The 16,061-nt window shown below is 37.3% G+C and overlaps 1 protein-coding gene across 2 annotated transcripts in view; it reads left to right on the top strand.

Annotated features, from left to right (window-relative positions):
- The window catches only part of GRB14 (growth factor receptor bound protein 14), a 106,885-nt gene that overhangs the window by 74,119 nt on the left and 16,705 nt on the right, over positions 1 to 16,061 (top strand). For both annotated transcript variants that reach the window (XM_036254166.1, XM_036254165.1), the window contains 3 exons: positions 6,926 to 7,047; positions 9,599 to 9,673; positions 12,366 to 12,503. In XM_036254166.1, the coding sequence (XP_036110059.1) occupies positions 6,926 to 7,047; positions 9,599 to 9,673; positions 12,366 to 12,503 (335 nt within the window). The remainder of the gene's footprint in view (positions 1 to 6,925; positions 7,048 to 9,598; positions 9,674 to 12,365; positions 12,504 to 16,061) is intronic.

Here is a 16,061-nt window from a genome sequence, read left to right as displayed (position 1 = left end):
GGCTTTCTATGAATACAGGTTGTGATCGTGGAGTCTGAGTTAATATGAGGACTATTTCGATTTGCAGGAGAACGATCCACAGGGCCCTTTATACCCATCAAGCTAAAGTGTCAAGATATTCCTCTCATTGCCCTGGGGGACCTGACTTTGGCTGCGGCAATTTTCCAGGGGATCTTGTCGGTATTAAGTAGTTTTTTTAGGTTAAGGAACCTTTCAGAAATCGAGCCCTGTTTTATTCTTTGCTTCTCCAGTTTTTGTTTTGCTTAGTCAGAGGCTGTTCACTTTTATCTGAAAGTAAGATTGGCAAAACGTATGTAGTTTCTACCTAGCACAGAAAGTACAAGGACCATTTGTCTCCCGGAGTTTTCTGTAACAGAGGTGTACAGAGTGTTGTTTTCTGGGTGAATTAGAGGTAAACGCCACTCTTGTTTCTTCCCTTATCAAGCAATGAGGAGGGCAGGGACTCGGGTTTCTGTGTGAGCACCACGCCATACTTGCCTAGATTCGGTGAAGAAATCCATGCAGGAGGTCCCAGGTGGACGCTTTCCATACTGGGAGGACTGAGGGTTTTTAAAGGACTTTCAAATCAACAGTTTCAGAAGAAACTCCTTTCTTCTTTTGTTTATTTTTTTTTTTTAAAGAAAATTTTTCTGAAAATTAAAAAGAAAACGATTATTATTTGTTAATATTTTATCCTGTTACCATAATTTAAATTTAAAGCAATATGAAGCTTTTGTTTTTGTTGTAAAAAATTTTTTTTTTACCCTTTTGAAAGCTTTCTGTCCTTTTTCTTTTTTTGGTTGCTGAGTTGAAGTGATTGAAGAGGGCTTCTCTCCTATTTTTTTTTAAACCTGCATAGGAGTGGTATTTGACCATTGTAATTCACTTTCCAATGCCTGAAAAATACATGCTTTTTTTTTTTTTTTTAAATTAAAAAGCTTAAAAAGATAGCTATGTCTTTGAATTTTTAATAATATATTTTAAGGTAGTATTTTAGGTGGATTTATGAAGCTTTAAAAATAAGATCTTTAGAATAATCATGATGAATTTATGTGAAAGTTGCCTGAGGTCCCTTTTCAAAGGGAAACTGAAAAAGTATCTGAGTTAGTCCTGGTGATAGTTTCTAATGTCATTTTCAAATGTTGCAGCAAAGAGCCCCTGGTTATCGAATTATTTGCTTTGTTTAGATGTTTAAAACATATATTATAAATTACTCAGGAGGATTACTCGAAAGTGATTTTAGCTGATAAACAAAGACTGAGCAGGATGTACCCGGCCGCAGCAGAGGCGGCCGGGATGGCCCTCCGGTGGGAACTGTAGTGCGGGCAGAGCGTCAACCTGGGGCCGGACGTGATGCCTTCAAATCCTGTAAATTAATAAAAAAAAATAATAATAATTAAAAAAAATTTTTAAAAAAGAGAACTTTAGTTTCATTCTCTATAAATGGAGGTATAACTTGCTCATTAGATTATTGTATTCGTTTTCTAAAGCCTCTGTCACAAATTACCAAAAACCGAGTGGCTTAAAACAACAGAAATGTGATCTTTAAGGGTTCTGGAGGTGAAGTCTAAAATTAATTCTGCTGGGCGGAAATCAAGGTGTTGGCAAGGTCACCCTCTTTCTGGGGGCTTTAGGGGAAATCCATGCCTGCCTCTTTCAGCTGCTGGTGGCTGTCGTCATTCCATGGCTTGTGACCACATCACCTGAGTCTCCACCTCTGTGGTCACATGGCCCTTTCCTCTTGGGTCTGTGTCAAATCTCTTTCTGTCTCTCTCTATAAGGATATTTGTGTTTGGATTTGGGGCCTACCTGGATAATCTAAGGTAATTTCCTCATCTCAATATCTTTAAGTCAATGACATCTACCAAGGAATTGCTATATAAGGTAATGTTTACAGGTTCCAGATACTAGGGACCATTATTGGGGCCATTATTTAGTCTATCGCAGATATTATAAGAATTAAATATAGTAATGAAAAATGTCTCAGAATGAGATTTGCAGAGATATAACTTTCTTTATTTCTATAACTGAATTAATTTTTGGCCTTCGGTCTCCTGCCTTAACGGCAGACAGTTTAATCTTTATTTTTTTGCTTTATGGATTCTTATCAGTCTTTTCAGGATAAACAATAAATTCAGATTCTATAAAGGAGTTACATGCAAGTTTAAAATATTCTCAATAGAAGGATTAGACCTACTTTTATTCCTCTAGCACTCTGGTGGGGTATTTACGTCCCAGAAAGGGGCATTTGTCTAACTGCTGTCCAGTTCTTTATGTTCTGAAACTCTTGCTCCTCTCAAGCTTATTGCCTCTACCATAAAGCCCCTTCAGTTCATGGTTTTCTCTTGGCCCTTCCACGCTCCTTCCAGGGGCCTCGGACCACTGCAGTTCTCTCTCCCCATATTGGGCGCTAGGCACTCATCTGCCTCGCTGTTAGACTCAGCTATTCCGTCTCTACCATGCTAGATGCAGGGCTTCTACTTGAGGCCAGAGGTCTCCTAGGCAACAGTGTGGTTTGAGCTACACAAAAACTTACCTGGTGTTATATCACCTTCAACTCCTCACCCTGGGGTTCTAGTTCTGGAAGAGGGCAGGATCCAGGGTCACTTGGGACCTATACCAACTGCCCACTATCTAGCTCCTTCTCAGTCTCTACTTCCTTTTCCTCCACTAACCCCTTGACTCCAGCTCCTCCCCCAGAGGACAGAGGGTAGATGCCTGTATGAGGCAATGGAGAATTGGCTAAAGATGATTCACCCCAAGCAGTCATATCTGTCAAAGATTGATAAAGTCTACTTTGAAGCTCAGAAGAAAAAAAAAATGCACCTGTCATTATTTTCCTCTCTTTGTAGTGTATCTTGTGAGCAGAATATGTGCTGTTTTCTTAATGGTAAAGAGAGGTCATGGGTACAAAGAAACAAACAAGAAAATATTTTGCTTAATACCTTGACATTTCCTCCCACTGTAGTTGCAAAGAATATAGATATAGTGCTTAGCACATACTATATTTAATAATGTATACCCATGTTTCATAAGCTTGAAAATACCAGTTGGGTTTGTGTGAGAAGTATACAAATATAAGAATAGATAGATTGTTAGGGATGCAACTTTCCACTCAATATCTCAGTGACTCCAGGATCTCCCCCCACCGACCCCCCACCACCACCCTATTGCTCTTACAGTCTTTCATACTCATTAATGGCAACACAATTCATCCAAGAACTTAGGCCAAGACCCTTGGTGTCTCCCTTAACTGTCCTCTCTCTTTCATTCCATGTCTATAACTTGTCAGCAAATCCTATTGGCTCCACCTTCGGAATACATCTAGATTCTGCCTGCTTCTTACATGTGGACTGCTACTACTCTAATCCAACCCACATCATCCCTCCCCTTGTTAATTACAATATTCCACTTCCATCCGTAAGCTTCTTAAGATCAGTTCTCCACTCAGCAGCCAATGTAATCCAAGGAAAACATGGTATCTTCTGTTTTAAAATGACTCGTTATCTAACTCAGAGGAAAAGCCAGATCCTGACTAGGAACTGCAGGGCTTTACCCAGCCCCCAGTGCATGGCTTCTCTAACCTCCTCGGGTACTCTTCCTTCTCTCACTCAAGCATGCCAGGCTCGCTCTTGCGTTCAGAGCTTTGTTCTTGTTCTTCCTTTAGACATTTGCTTGGCTGGTGCCCTCTTCTCCTCTGGTCTTTGTTCAAATACTGCCTTCTCTAGGAGGCCTTCCTTGGCAAACTGTTGAAAACGACTCATTTCCCTTGTGCCCTCCTCTCTCCCTCTTCCCTGCTCTATTGTTCGATGTAGTATTTATAGCCACCTTAAAAAAATTTTTTTTTTATTCATTGATTTTAGAGAGAGAGGAAGGGAAAAAGAGAGACATAGAAACATCGATGAGTGAGAACATCGATTGGCCACCTCCGGCATGCCCCCCACTGGGGATTGAGCGCACAACCTGGGCACATGCCCTGATTGGGAATCAAACCAGCGACCTCTTTGTGCATGGGTCAATGCTCACCCAGTGAGCCACACTGGCTGGGCTATAAACACCTTTGAATATTTACATTTTATTCATTGCATGTTTTTCCATTAGAATGAAAGCTCCATGAGGTAGTGATTTTTGACTGCTTTTTCACTATAAAATTCCAAACCCCAAGATGACTGATACATGGTAGACCTTCAATAAGTATTGAAAGATGGATAACTGTGTGCTATAACTGCCAGGCTACATGGATTTGTCTGATAACAAGGAGGAAGTAGACAAGATTTTTGAGCATGGGTCTCATTGATACAAATAAATGTCTTACGAGGTTTGCTGTGATATTAGTGTTCAGGTTGGGTTGAAGAACAAGAAAGTAGAGGTTTGGAGATTAGTTCAGAAGATTAGTTCAGAAAAGGTGAAGGTCTAAATTGGAATAGTGATAGTGGTAATGGGTGGGGGTTTGTTGGTTGTATGAGAGACAGAAGAAGAATCTCTGATATCTGGGGATAACAAATAGAGGATATTGGAGTAAGTATGGAGAAAGGTATCATGGAGATAAGAAAATTTAAGAAAAAGTATGAGAGGGAAAAAGAAGAGAATGTTGTTTCTTTATTTAAAATTTTGGTACAATGTATATAACATGAAATTTTCCATTTCATCCATTTTAAGAGTAGAGTTCACTGGAATTTATATACACACACACACACACACACACACACACACACACACACATATTGTTATGCAACCACCAACATTCGTCTCTAGAACATTTTTATCTCCCCATACTCAACCCATTAAACAATAACTCTTCATTTCTTCCTCCCCCCCAAGTCCCTGGCAGCCAACATTCTACTTTTTGTCTCTACTTTTTGTTCATTCTAGGTACCTCATGTAAATGAAATCATAATATCTGTTCTTTTGTGTCTGTATTATTTCAAATAGCATAATATCTTTAAGATTCATCCATGTTACAGCATGTGTTAGAATTTTATTCCTTTGAAGGCTAAATTTCCTGTCTCATGTCTTTATTGCATTGAGTGTGTCCATTCATTTGTTGGTGGATATTAGGATGTTTTCACCTTTTGGCTATTGTGAATAAAGCTACTATGAACATCGGTACAATGTTATACACACACACACACACAAATATATATTCCAGTTCATGCTTTTCCTTCTTTTGGCAATATACTCAGAAGGAGAATTGCTGGAATTGTTTAATATTTTAGGAACTGCCTTACTGACTTTGATGTTAGACAGACGGTGTTTGAGAAGGTGGAAAGTCTAGCAGTTAGGACTGGAGTGTGAGTGAAAGCAGCTGTAGCTGGAGATTTCACCTTGAGGAACTTGACAGAGGTGATGGCTGAAGAGGGAGCATGAATGAGTGCAGACAAAGGGGAAGAGGAGACTTGAGCCAAGCACTACATCTTAGGAGGGAGAAGGAGCGACAGGAGCCAGTCAATGAGACAGAAAAAGGGCTGTCGGGAGTTAGGAACTGAACCCGGAGTGTTGATGCACACTTAGCTCAAACTCATCCATATTCATTAAGCACTCTTACAAGAACTTCCTTTCAGAAGAATAAGCTTCTATTTAAGTATGACATTACTTTCAAGGGTTCGGGTGTTATAGGTCACAGATCACTACTGAGTGTTGAATTTCTGAGACACAGATACCTTTCAAAAAGGTCCTAGAGAAAGCAGAGGTTTTCTATATTCCTTATTTGGCTGTTCTCTATTTCCTATTCTGCATTGGTCATTTCACAATTACTTTAACATTTTATCGCAGTATGACACAGCTTTGGAAATGTGAACAAACCATATGTGGACAACTCAGTGAATTCTCAGTTATTACACATAGCTGTGTATTAACCACCCGGATCAGCAGAATATTTCCCGTGCCCAGTGGTTCTCGCCATGCCCCCTCTTACCCATTATCCGCATTATACTCATTTCTAACACCATCGATGTACTTTACCTCTGTCAAACCTTATGTAAGTGGAATCATGTAGTATGTACTCTTTGTGTCTGGCTTATTTATTATGTTTGTGGAATTCACCCATACTGCTGCTTATTGTAGTATATATTCCACTGGGTGCTTTTACACATTTGTTTATTCATTCTCACATTGATAAGCATTTGGGTAGTTTCCAGTTTGGGGCTTTTATGAATAGTGCTGCTAAAAATGTCATGATTTCTTATTAAATAGGTATTTTGCATGTATGTTCAGCTCTTTCAAGTTGTCATTGCTTATTTCATTTAAGTGACTTTTCTCCTAAGTGCCTTCCCATCCTACCTAATTATCCTCATTGTTAATACAACATATATTTCACTGAACATTAGTCATGAAAGTATGAAGTGCCACAAGAAATTAGGTTTCTTAAAAGTGTTATGTACCTGCATTAATATTTTTCATTTAAAGCATTTATTTTATTATTTTTTAACTATCCAGATTATGTGTCTTAAGTGCATATTGAACCAGTCAAAATTTTTCTTCTCTTCATGGGATGAATTGTTCATCCTTGAGACAAATATTTTAATTTTGGCAGTATGATGAGCTGAAGAGAAAGAATAGCTCCCGCATTCTTAATGCTGATGTGTTATCAAACTTATAATTTACATAGCAATAAAAGGAGATACAGAATTAGCAAAAAGTGCATTGTGATATTTTATGTCATTTTTCTCTTCAGTTTGCAGTCGGTTTTGTTATAAAAATCAGTTATTACTAATTCTAAATTGAAGAAAGTTTTGATCAATCTGGATATTTCAGAATTTAGTTGAAATTTTCTATCTTGAATAAATATACTATGTAATATATTTTATATATTTCTATGGATCTGTATATCCATATGTATATTTGTCAACCTACCTTTCTTTTTATCCATTTATTTGTCCACGCATCTATCTATCCATTAACATTCTCACTGAAACATTCTTTACAGAAAGAATAATAGAAGACCATGAGCTGGTGGTTGAAGTGCTGTCTAACTGGGGAGTGGAAGAAGAGAATAAGCTATACTTTAGGAAGAACTATGCCAAATATGAATTCTTTAAAAATCCAATGGTAAGTGAAATCCCCACTAATAGTTATGGGAAATAAATGAATTAGTTAAATTTTATTTTAGTTTATGTGAAGAAATGTATCACCATAAATAAAATATAATTTCCTGTTTGGTAACTTGTAGGTAAGAATTCTGGACTTTTATAATTATAGTCCCATTTCTTCTAACTCTGACATAGATTAGTCAACATCGTCACAGAAGTTCAAATACATGATTTGAAAGAACTCTTGCTTTTTTTCTTGCCTTTTTTTAAATCTTCACTTGAGAATATTTTTCCATTGTTTTTTTTTTTTTTTTTTTAGCTAGAGTGGGAGGGAGAGAGAGAGAGAAACATCGATGTAAGAGAGACACATTGCTAGGTTGCCTCTTGCACCACCCCAACTGGAACTGGAGATCAAACCCACAACTGAGGTCCGTGCCTTTAACTGTAAATCGAACCTGTGACTCTTTTGGTCCAAGGGCCGGTGCCCTAACTGCTGAGCCAATCTGGCCAGGGATTTTTCTTGCTTTAAAAAAAAAAAAAAATTCTATACATTTTATCTAGGGAATGAATTATTAGATATACTCAAGCGAGTTCCAGAATATTATAGTTTAACACTTTTCAGAGAATTTAGGAAATTTAAAATATAAAATTTCTAAAGTAAAAACAGATGATTGTTGGGAGTGTTATAACTTAATCCAGAAATTTAAGATTAACGTGAATCTGGTGCTGGTTGGATAGTTCAGCTGGTTAGAGCATCATCCTGATATGCCAAGGTTGCTGGTTTGATCCCCAGTCAGGGCATGTACAAGAATCAACCAATGGATGCATCAATAAGTGGAACAAGAAACTGATGTTTTTCCACCCACCCTTCTGTATCTCCCCTTTCTTCTCTTTCTAAAATCAATAATAAGAAAAAAGAAAAAGGTTGCACCCGGCCGGTGTGGCTCAGTGGTTGAGCATCAACCCATGCACCAAGAGGTTGCTGGTTCGATTCCTGGTCAGGGCACATGCCCAGATTGTGGGCCCAATCCCCAGTGGGGGGCATGTAGGAGGCAGCCAATCAATGTTCTCGCTCATCGATATTTGTGTCTCTCTCTCTCCGTCTCCCTTCTTGTCTCTCTAAAATTAATAAATAAATAAAAAAAAGATAGACACGAATCTTGCTATTCCAAACTGTTTTGTTTTCAATGCAGTGATCACTGAGCAAGGTAGAAATTAGTTAAAGTCCAGTGTAGTATTTAGTAAACACTACTTTCATTGTAGTTCTCTTTAAAAGGAGATAAAAGTATGTCATTCTGATGAAGACTAGGCATCTGGAGAAGTCAGAGTAGCCTCTGGGATCATTCTTTTAAATTGTTTTTGTTTCTGCAGCTGTAGCATATTTTTATACTAAATTTTAGATAATTGGATTGAAATGATCCTTCATGGAGAATGTAATACTCACCATAATAAAGTATTTTCAAACCCCCAAAGACTTTTTTCTTTCTCTTTCACTTGAACCTATTAATAGAAACATAATAGATGTTTGACAAAGAAAATAAGAGTTTTAATAAAAATTTGAATAGAATTAGAATTTGAAGGAAAACTGTTTTCTTGTTATGAATCTTTATGAAAAGCGAAAATTTAAGTCATAGTTATAGACATATGGTTTAGTGTTTGTTTTGAGTTTTATCTATTTTTGAGAAATTTAAAGCTGTACATTCATTTTCTAGACCTATAGCAGTGGTTCTCAACTGGGGTGGTAACTTGACAATGTCTGGTGACGTTTGTGGTTGTCACACCGGGGATGGGAGGGGGGGTGGCTAGTGAGTAGAGGCCAGGAATGCTGCTAAACATCCTACAATGCACAGGACAGTCCCTCCCCCACAACAGTATTATCAGACCAAATGTTAATAGAACTGCTGTTGAAATACTTGCCCTAGAGGAAGTAGTGTAGGATGTATTTTCCCAAACTTGTCTGAGCGTAAAAATTATGTGGGGGATGGGGAGAGTGCTTGTTAAAGACACAGGACCCCGGACCTGCCGGAACCACTGACTCAGGAGGAATGAGGCCTCGGCAATCCTATAGAAAGCAATGCTCTGTGGGTGAATTTTATAATAAACAAGTTCGAAAAAACAGTGAGTGCAAAAGACCGGACTTCTCGCTCCCTGGCCCTAGTTTAAGTCCTGGCTCCTTTACACTGTGGGCTGTGACCTGGAGTTTGCCCTTTCCTTCTGTGAGCTTTGACTTTCTAAAATGGAGCGATGGCCCTTTAGCACCTGCTACAGTGGTTGCAGGACCCAGGGAAGAGACGTAGGAGCACATTGTCCGCCTGGGGGCGGTGTTCTGTGTAACGGAGGTATGTGAATCTTCATGGGCATCATCCGAGGGCGTTTGCTACTCTGGCGTCTACTCTGACCTTTTCATTAAGATACCTGAAGGTAGAGTCTAGGGACTGGCATTTTTAAGAACACTTTGAGTGAATTTTCAGCACTCAAATTTAAAGACCTTTTGCTTTAGATTACAATGGTCATAACTGAATCTCTGTAGCACAGGTTTTGGGATAATGTAACCTGTATCTTTTCTTCAGTATTTTTTTCCAGAGCATATGGTGTCTTTTGCAACTGAAACCAATGGTGAAATATCCCCCACACAGATTTTGCAGGTAAACTGTATTTTCATTAAAATATGTAAGTCTTAATAAAGGGAGACTTTAAGGTTCATATTTGTAAGTGTCCAGACTTTGAAATACTATGCCTTGAATCATTAATTTTTGCTGGAGGTAAAACTGAAAAGAAAAAGAAAAAATAGGAAAGAAAAGAGCAAGATCTGGATAAAGAATTTCTTAAATCAATAAAGCCCTTAACAATATTATTCTCCTCAGTTTTGGCCAGTTGACACAGGAATTTAAATGTTTAAAAAATGTGTATCATGAAAGGAAACTTGCAGTTTTACATTGTGATGTGTTGAAAGATTATGTTAGTCTTTTGAAAAATTAAAATTTTCAGTACATTGTAGGCATTTTACCAGTAGGCATTTAGTATTAAGTTTCATAACAAATATACTTAGTCCTATTTGTAATAAAATATTTACCAATTAAATAGTAGGTGAAAAAAAAGATATAGAATATATCTATTTTATATACAAACCTTTGTAAAACCTGTGATGGAAATATTTGAATAGAATTGTGAAATAGCTGAATTAAGAGTACTGGTTATTTAATTAAAAATCTCCTTGGTTTTGCATTTATTGAGCTGATTTCTTCTAAACTGGCTGTGACTTTAGGTGATGATTTCCCAAATCATTTTTAGTACAGTAAAAAGAGATGATTTTAATTATTTTGTTTGATTGCTGATAGATTAGTAGATTTTACACCAGAAGCTCTGGAGTTGTTAGCAGGTTTATGTTGAGCAATACTTTCGTAATGGGTGTATTCGATCTAAGCCCCGGGCATTTCCAAACCCACTCAGTGTTCTCTCATCGTAAATGAACAAAACATAATATTTTCAACATAGATAGTCCTTTAAATATATTGATATTTAAATATACTGGTAAATATATTGGGTATGACAGATTTGTTTTCTCTGAGCTTTTTAATAGGTTATATTTTATTTTTGCACTTCAAAATGTTTTAAAAATATGATTAGTCTCAAGAAATTTTTCTCAGAGCTACTTATTTGCTACCCATTTCCACAGACTCCCCATCAGAATATTAGGGTGAATGGCAGCAGCTGCAGTGCCTAGCCCCCCACTCTCAAGCCTTCTGAGATGTGCCTGGGTGGTGGGCTGGAGTTTTTCTTCCACCTCTTTTCCTAAATTCTCCTATAATGTAGTTTTATTACTTTAATGTTAAATTATAAAAACAAGGAAAATCATGGTCTTGGAATCAGATACTTTTGCATGTGGCCCTGACCTCTTCTGTCCATTGGGGCCATGTTTGCAGTTTTTTAAAAATTTCTTCTTTCTCCAGTGTGACCTCTATGACTCCCTCTTTAAAATTTAATTGGTTTGCTTTAATAACTTGGAAAGCACTCAAGCTAAAAAACGTACTTGCCTGTTTTGCATGTCAATTAATTAATATCTGTGGCTCGTTAAATTAAAATGTTTTTAGTCATTTAAATATTTAGTAATTTAAATAAATATCTACTAGCAGCCTTTCCCTGACTAGCCTTTTAAAATGTTACATTGTTTTAGCTAATAATTTCTCTTACTTTCAGTTTTACCTTTTTGCATTTGTTTATTCATAGGCATTTTTATTTCCTTCTTTCAATGAGATGCTAGTGCATTTCCATTATCTTATTAAAGCTGTTTAGCACAGCAACTCAGAGCTACTCCTTTTCATTTTTGTTTTCTTGACCAACTCGAGTGTCAGTTAATTACTACTGTGTAACCAATGATTCCAAACCTTAATGGCCTAAGTACCCACTCACATTTTGCCAGCAAAATTTTGTGGGTGAGAAACTTGAAAGTTTAGCTGGATGGGTAATTTCTGAGACCCATTGAGTCACAGAGGGGTTGAAGGTCCCCTTTTAAGTTGGCTTTTCACGGCATGTGCCTGGTCCTCCTTGGCCAGTTTCTTCTCTCTCCACGTGGTGTCTTATCTTCCAGTGCTTCTTAAGGCAGTCACATTTCTTATGTGCCAGCTAGCCTCGAAGAGTTAAGTAGAGAAAGCCATCAGGCTAATTAAGGACTATAGTTAGAATGGGCTGAGTCACTTTTGCCAATTCTATTGGTCAAAACAGTCACAAACAAGCCTTACTGAGATTCAAGGGGCATGAAGAAACCGAATGTAACTCATTATGGTTCAGTGGCCAGATCACTTTGCAGAAGAACACGTGGAATGGAAGATATTGTTGTAGTTCTCTTGGAAAACTCGACTTGGCATACCTACTCACAACTGAGAACCCTAGAGACAAAGAAGAGATGGTTTGCTTGGCCCTCTCAAGGAGGTGAACTTGACTTAACTTTCTTAATAATTGAATAATTGCAGTCAGGATTGTGGTCCTACACCATAATAAAGTTGAAATTGATAGGTTCTCAAGGCAAATTATAGAAAAAGGTGAAAAGTATCAGGATTTAACTTTTCAAATGGACATTAAAATAGCTTATAATTTTGATGTCTGGCTAAGTACTGATAATTTAGAATGTATATTTTGTGAATGTATTTTCATTTGGAACTTGAAATGAAAGGCTGATTTATTTCTTGTTGTGTATATATTGTCATTTCTGTAATGGTATATGGGTGGTATTGATAGTGTTCGATTTTACATGCTCATGTTTGAAATCTGAACATGATTCAAGGCTATAATATCATTGATTCAAAAACAGTATGAGAGTGTCTCATTTTTCCCCCCCAGATGTTTCTGAGTTCAAGCACATATCCTGAAATCCATGGCTTCTTGCATGCAAAAGAACAGGGAAAGAAGTCTTGGAAAAAGATTTACTTCTTTCTAAGAAGATCTGGTTTATATTTTTCTACTAAAGGGACATCAAAGGTAATTGGAAATATCAGTGATGTGTTATAAATCTTATATGTTGTAAGTTAAAATGGGTTTCACCTTGTTTTTTTACTTACTACTTTATTACTTGATCTCAAGAGTTGGTCATTGTTTTAGATTCCAAACATTTGTTTTAATCTGTTTAAAAACTAATTCTTCAGCTTTATTTCCCACTAGAGACATCCTTTGATAGGATCTAGATGTTCTTATTTCAGTACCACATCTGCTGCTCATTTCTTTCCCATTCTGAATTCACCTCCTTTCTCCTTACCCTAGGGTATGGATTTTGAGCCCAATATAGTTTCCATCTTTTCTTTTTACTCCAGGTCCTACTGCTGATCTTGCCCACTTCTGAACTTCTGTTCCTGTTGATACATTCATCTCAGTCCATAATTGCTCTTTAATTCCTTCGTGGCCATTAGTTTTCTCTCCTTAGCTACATTTAAATTCCTGGAGTAAATTGTTATGATCAGGGGTAGATGTACTTGTTTGTGTGCTTGTATATGTATACGTATGTATACAGTTGCATAGACACACATGTGCTGATGTCCATACCCATATACTTAACCACTCACACATGTAATTCACACAATGCAGTCTGTGTTTCTTTGTAGTCTAGTTGATGTAGACTATTCCATATGATCTATGTTTTATAAGTGTTGACATTTTATGCAATGCAGTGATATCTTTCCAGTAAAACTACCTTGGAGAGTTTTCATGAGAGGTTATTTTAATTGTATTTTCATGCATCTGTTGTCAGTGACAACATTGTTGATAGTTTATGGGTAATCAGTCATTTTTCTCTGGCTGTTTTCATTATAAAATTGGTGTTCAGCAATTTTTATGCCATATTTCTAGGTGCATTCAAATATATTCTGATAAAACTTGCTTGATTCCCAACATATGCATTCAGTCTTCAAATTCATGTTTTTTTTCTTTTATGTTGGGAATGTTCGTTCGTTATCTATTTCTCATTCTCGTTATTTGATCCTTTACATTTTTAGGAGTGTTACCTGTCTTGGCTCTGGTGCCCCTTTCCTTGGGGCCGCCTTACTTCGGTCTCTGACTGTGTCTTCCCCTGGCCTTCTCCTCTTTCTCTGTGTATCTCTTGTAAGGACAAGTGTGATTGGGTTTAGGTCCCAACCATATAATCTAAAATGATCTCATCTTGAGATCCTTAATTTAATTACACGTGCAAAGACCCTTTTTCCAAAGTATGTCATAGTCACAGTTTCTTAGGGATTTGGACACGACATATTTTTGGGGGAGCTATTAGTTAACTCACTATAGGAAGCCAGTGAAATTTTTTAGCACAAGAGTGAAATGATTAAGTTGTAAGATTAGAATGGGCATAGTGAGTTTAAAAAAACCAAGTAGAGAAAGAAAAAGAGAGTGAGGAGGAAGAAGCAAGGGAGTAAGGGAGGGAGGGAGGAGAGAGAGAAAGAGAGCTAGATAGAGAGGTGAGTAGCACAGATGCTGATGTGGAGATAATATTGGTAATTCAAGTTGAGATGATGGGATCTAACCTAGGATGTGCAGTAGGGGGAGAAGAAAGGGATGGATACCAGATTAAATGGCAAATGGCTGGGTTTTGTTGACAGATTGAAACAAAAGGAGAGGAAGCATTTAACAATGTTCTTAGAGAAAGAAATAAAGAAATAGAAAATGGTTTAATAGAAAAAAACAAGAATAGGAGGTTTGCTAGAAGGTCATTATTTAGAACTAAGGTAACTTAATAATTTTATTTCTAGATATATTGTACTGAGGGTGAAGCATCCCAGAACACAGTTAAAGATGGGGAACAAGTATTTGGATAGTGATTTTGCAGGACCTAACAGGAGCCACTGGGGAGTGATATTTGACTCTTCCATATTTCCCCAACTGTCCTTACATGGTTTCCTCCTTTTTCTCATATACAGTTTTTTCTTACTGTTTGTAGTTTGTGTATACTCGTGTGTGTGTGTGCATATGTGTGTGTGTGTGTGTGTGCATGTATGTATGTTTCTTTGAAGTGTAAGTGGTAGAATGTTTCATAGAATGGGCTTTACCAATGTAGAAACTGTCCCCTTACAGAAATTTTTTATTTTAAAGTATGTATCGTTTGACTGCTACTTGTATTTTATCATCCAGATGCATTTAACTAATTTTTTTGTGACCATTTAAATTAATTTTCACATTTTTTTAATAATATATAATGTTAGGCTGAATCATTTTTTGTAATTAAGGTTTTAGACTCCTTTTTTGTGACCACTCGAATGAACTTGCTCTTTCCCCAATGTTCCTAATGTATGAAATTACACATGAAGTTGTTTTTTGAACAAATGTGTGATTTTTGCTTTTAAAAATCAGAGAAAAGTAGCTTTTAAATCCTGAAATCATGCTTATCTTGCTGTATTTTTTCAAAAGTGATTCTTCACTGGAGGATATGATAATGTCTCTTTAGTTTCTAAATTCTTATTTCTGCAACACCTTTCTCATTAAAATCAACTACCCATTCTATTTCACTTCCCTCTGCACCTCCTTTACCTCCCTACCCAGTATACAACACAGCTCTTCTTCCTTCCTGGGTTCATGCTTTATCCTTACAGTGGTCTTCCCCTTGGCTAGGCAAAATCCTGAGCACAAATCCCTATTCGCAGCCCAGACCTCAGCTCTTTTCAACATAGTGTCTGACTCTGCATCGGTACATGCTTTTCTTTTTAGTCTGTGCCTGGTGAGCTCATGTTCCACGGTCTATACATGAAAATGATTTTAAGTTCCCCTCAAAAAAGAAATTTGAGGTATTGGATAACCTCAAGAATTAAGACTGATACAAATTATGTAGACTATCTAATGTCTAATAGTGACATTTTTAACTGGCAAGGAGACCATATCCTGTCCTTTTTATGTGAGAAGGGTCTCATTTTACTTTCCTTTCTGATGAAGTAGGCTGTGTGGGAATTAGATAAGTCTTAGGGGTGTGACTGTGCCTTGTATTTACACAGAAACATCTAATTACCCTCCTCTCAACGCCCCCGATGTACACATGAGCATGCTGAGCTTTTGTAGCCAAGCCTTGTCGTCTTATAATGTCCTGAGTCTTGATATGCTTATAGTAACGGAAAGAACTAGATCAGCAGAGGAAAGTCATCATGCCTCTGGCCTTCCAGTGCTTCTTGGGCTGCCTTTTCTCGCATTCGAACGACTCAGTGACATTGACTTGTCCAGATGGTCTTATTTCATCTTCATGGGAATCAGACATTTTTAAATAGCAAATCAGTTTCTGTCTTGGAAGTAAGCTTTAAAGGCCAAGCCCATAAGAGTGTCTTTCTCCTTTGTCCTCCCTTGTCCCATGGACCCTAGGCTGGGTCTGTTTTTGCAATTTTCTTTTCTGTGTTACTTTCCCGTGGAGTTTGGAACCACAGTCATTCATTAGATCAAAATGCCTAAGAACAGTTACATGGAAATTCTCACTGTGCCAACCATCAGGGACAGCATCGCTGGCTGATCAGTGAGTGAAATTTCTGTGGATTTGGATTTGGATGGGTTGCTCTAATTGCCGAATGTTCTGTTTCT

This window comes from Molossus molossus, unplaced genomic scaffold, assembly GCF_014108415.1.
Source record: "Molossus molossus isolate mMolMol1 unplaced genomic scaffold, mMolMol1.p scaffold_m16_p_11, whole genome shotgun sequence".
Classification (NCBI taxonomy): Eukaryota; Metazoa; Chordata; class Mammalia; order Chiroptera; family Molossidae; genus Molossus; species Molossus molossus.
The sequence above is the reverse complement of the archived record's forward strand: the minus strand, read 5'-3'. Positions and strand labels throughout refer to the sequence as shown.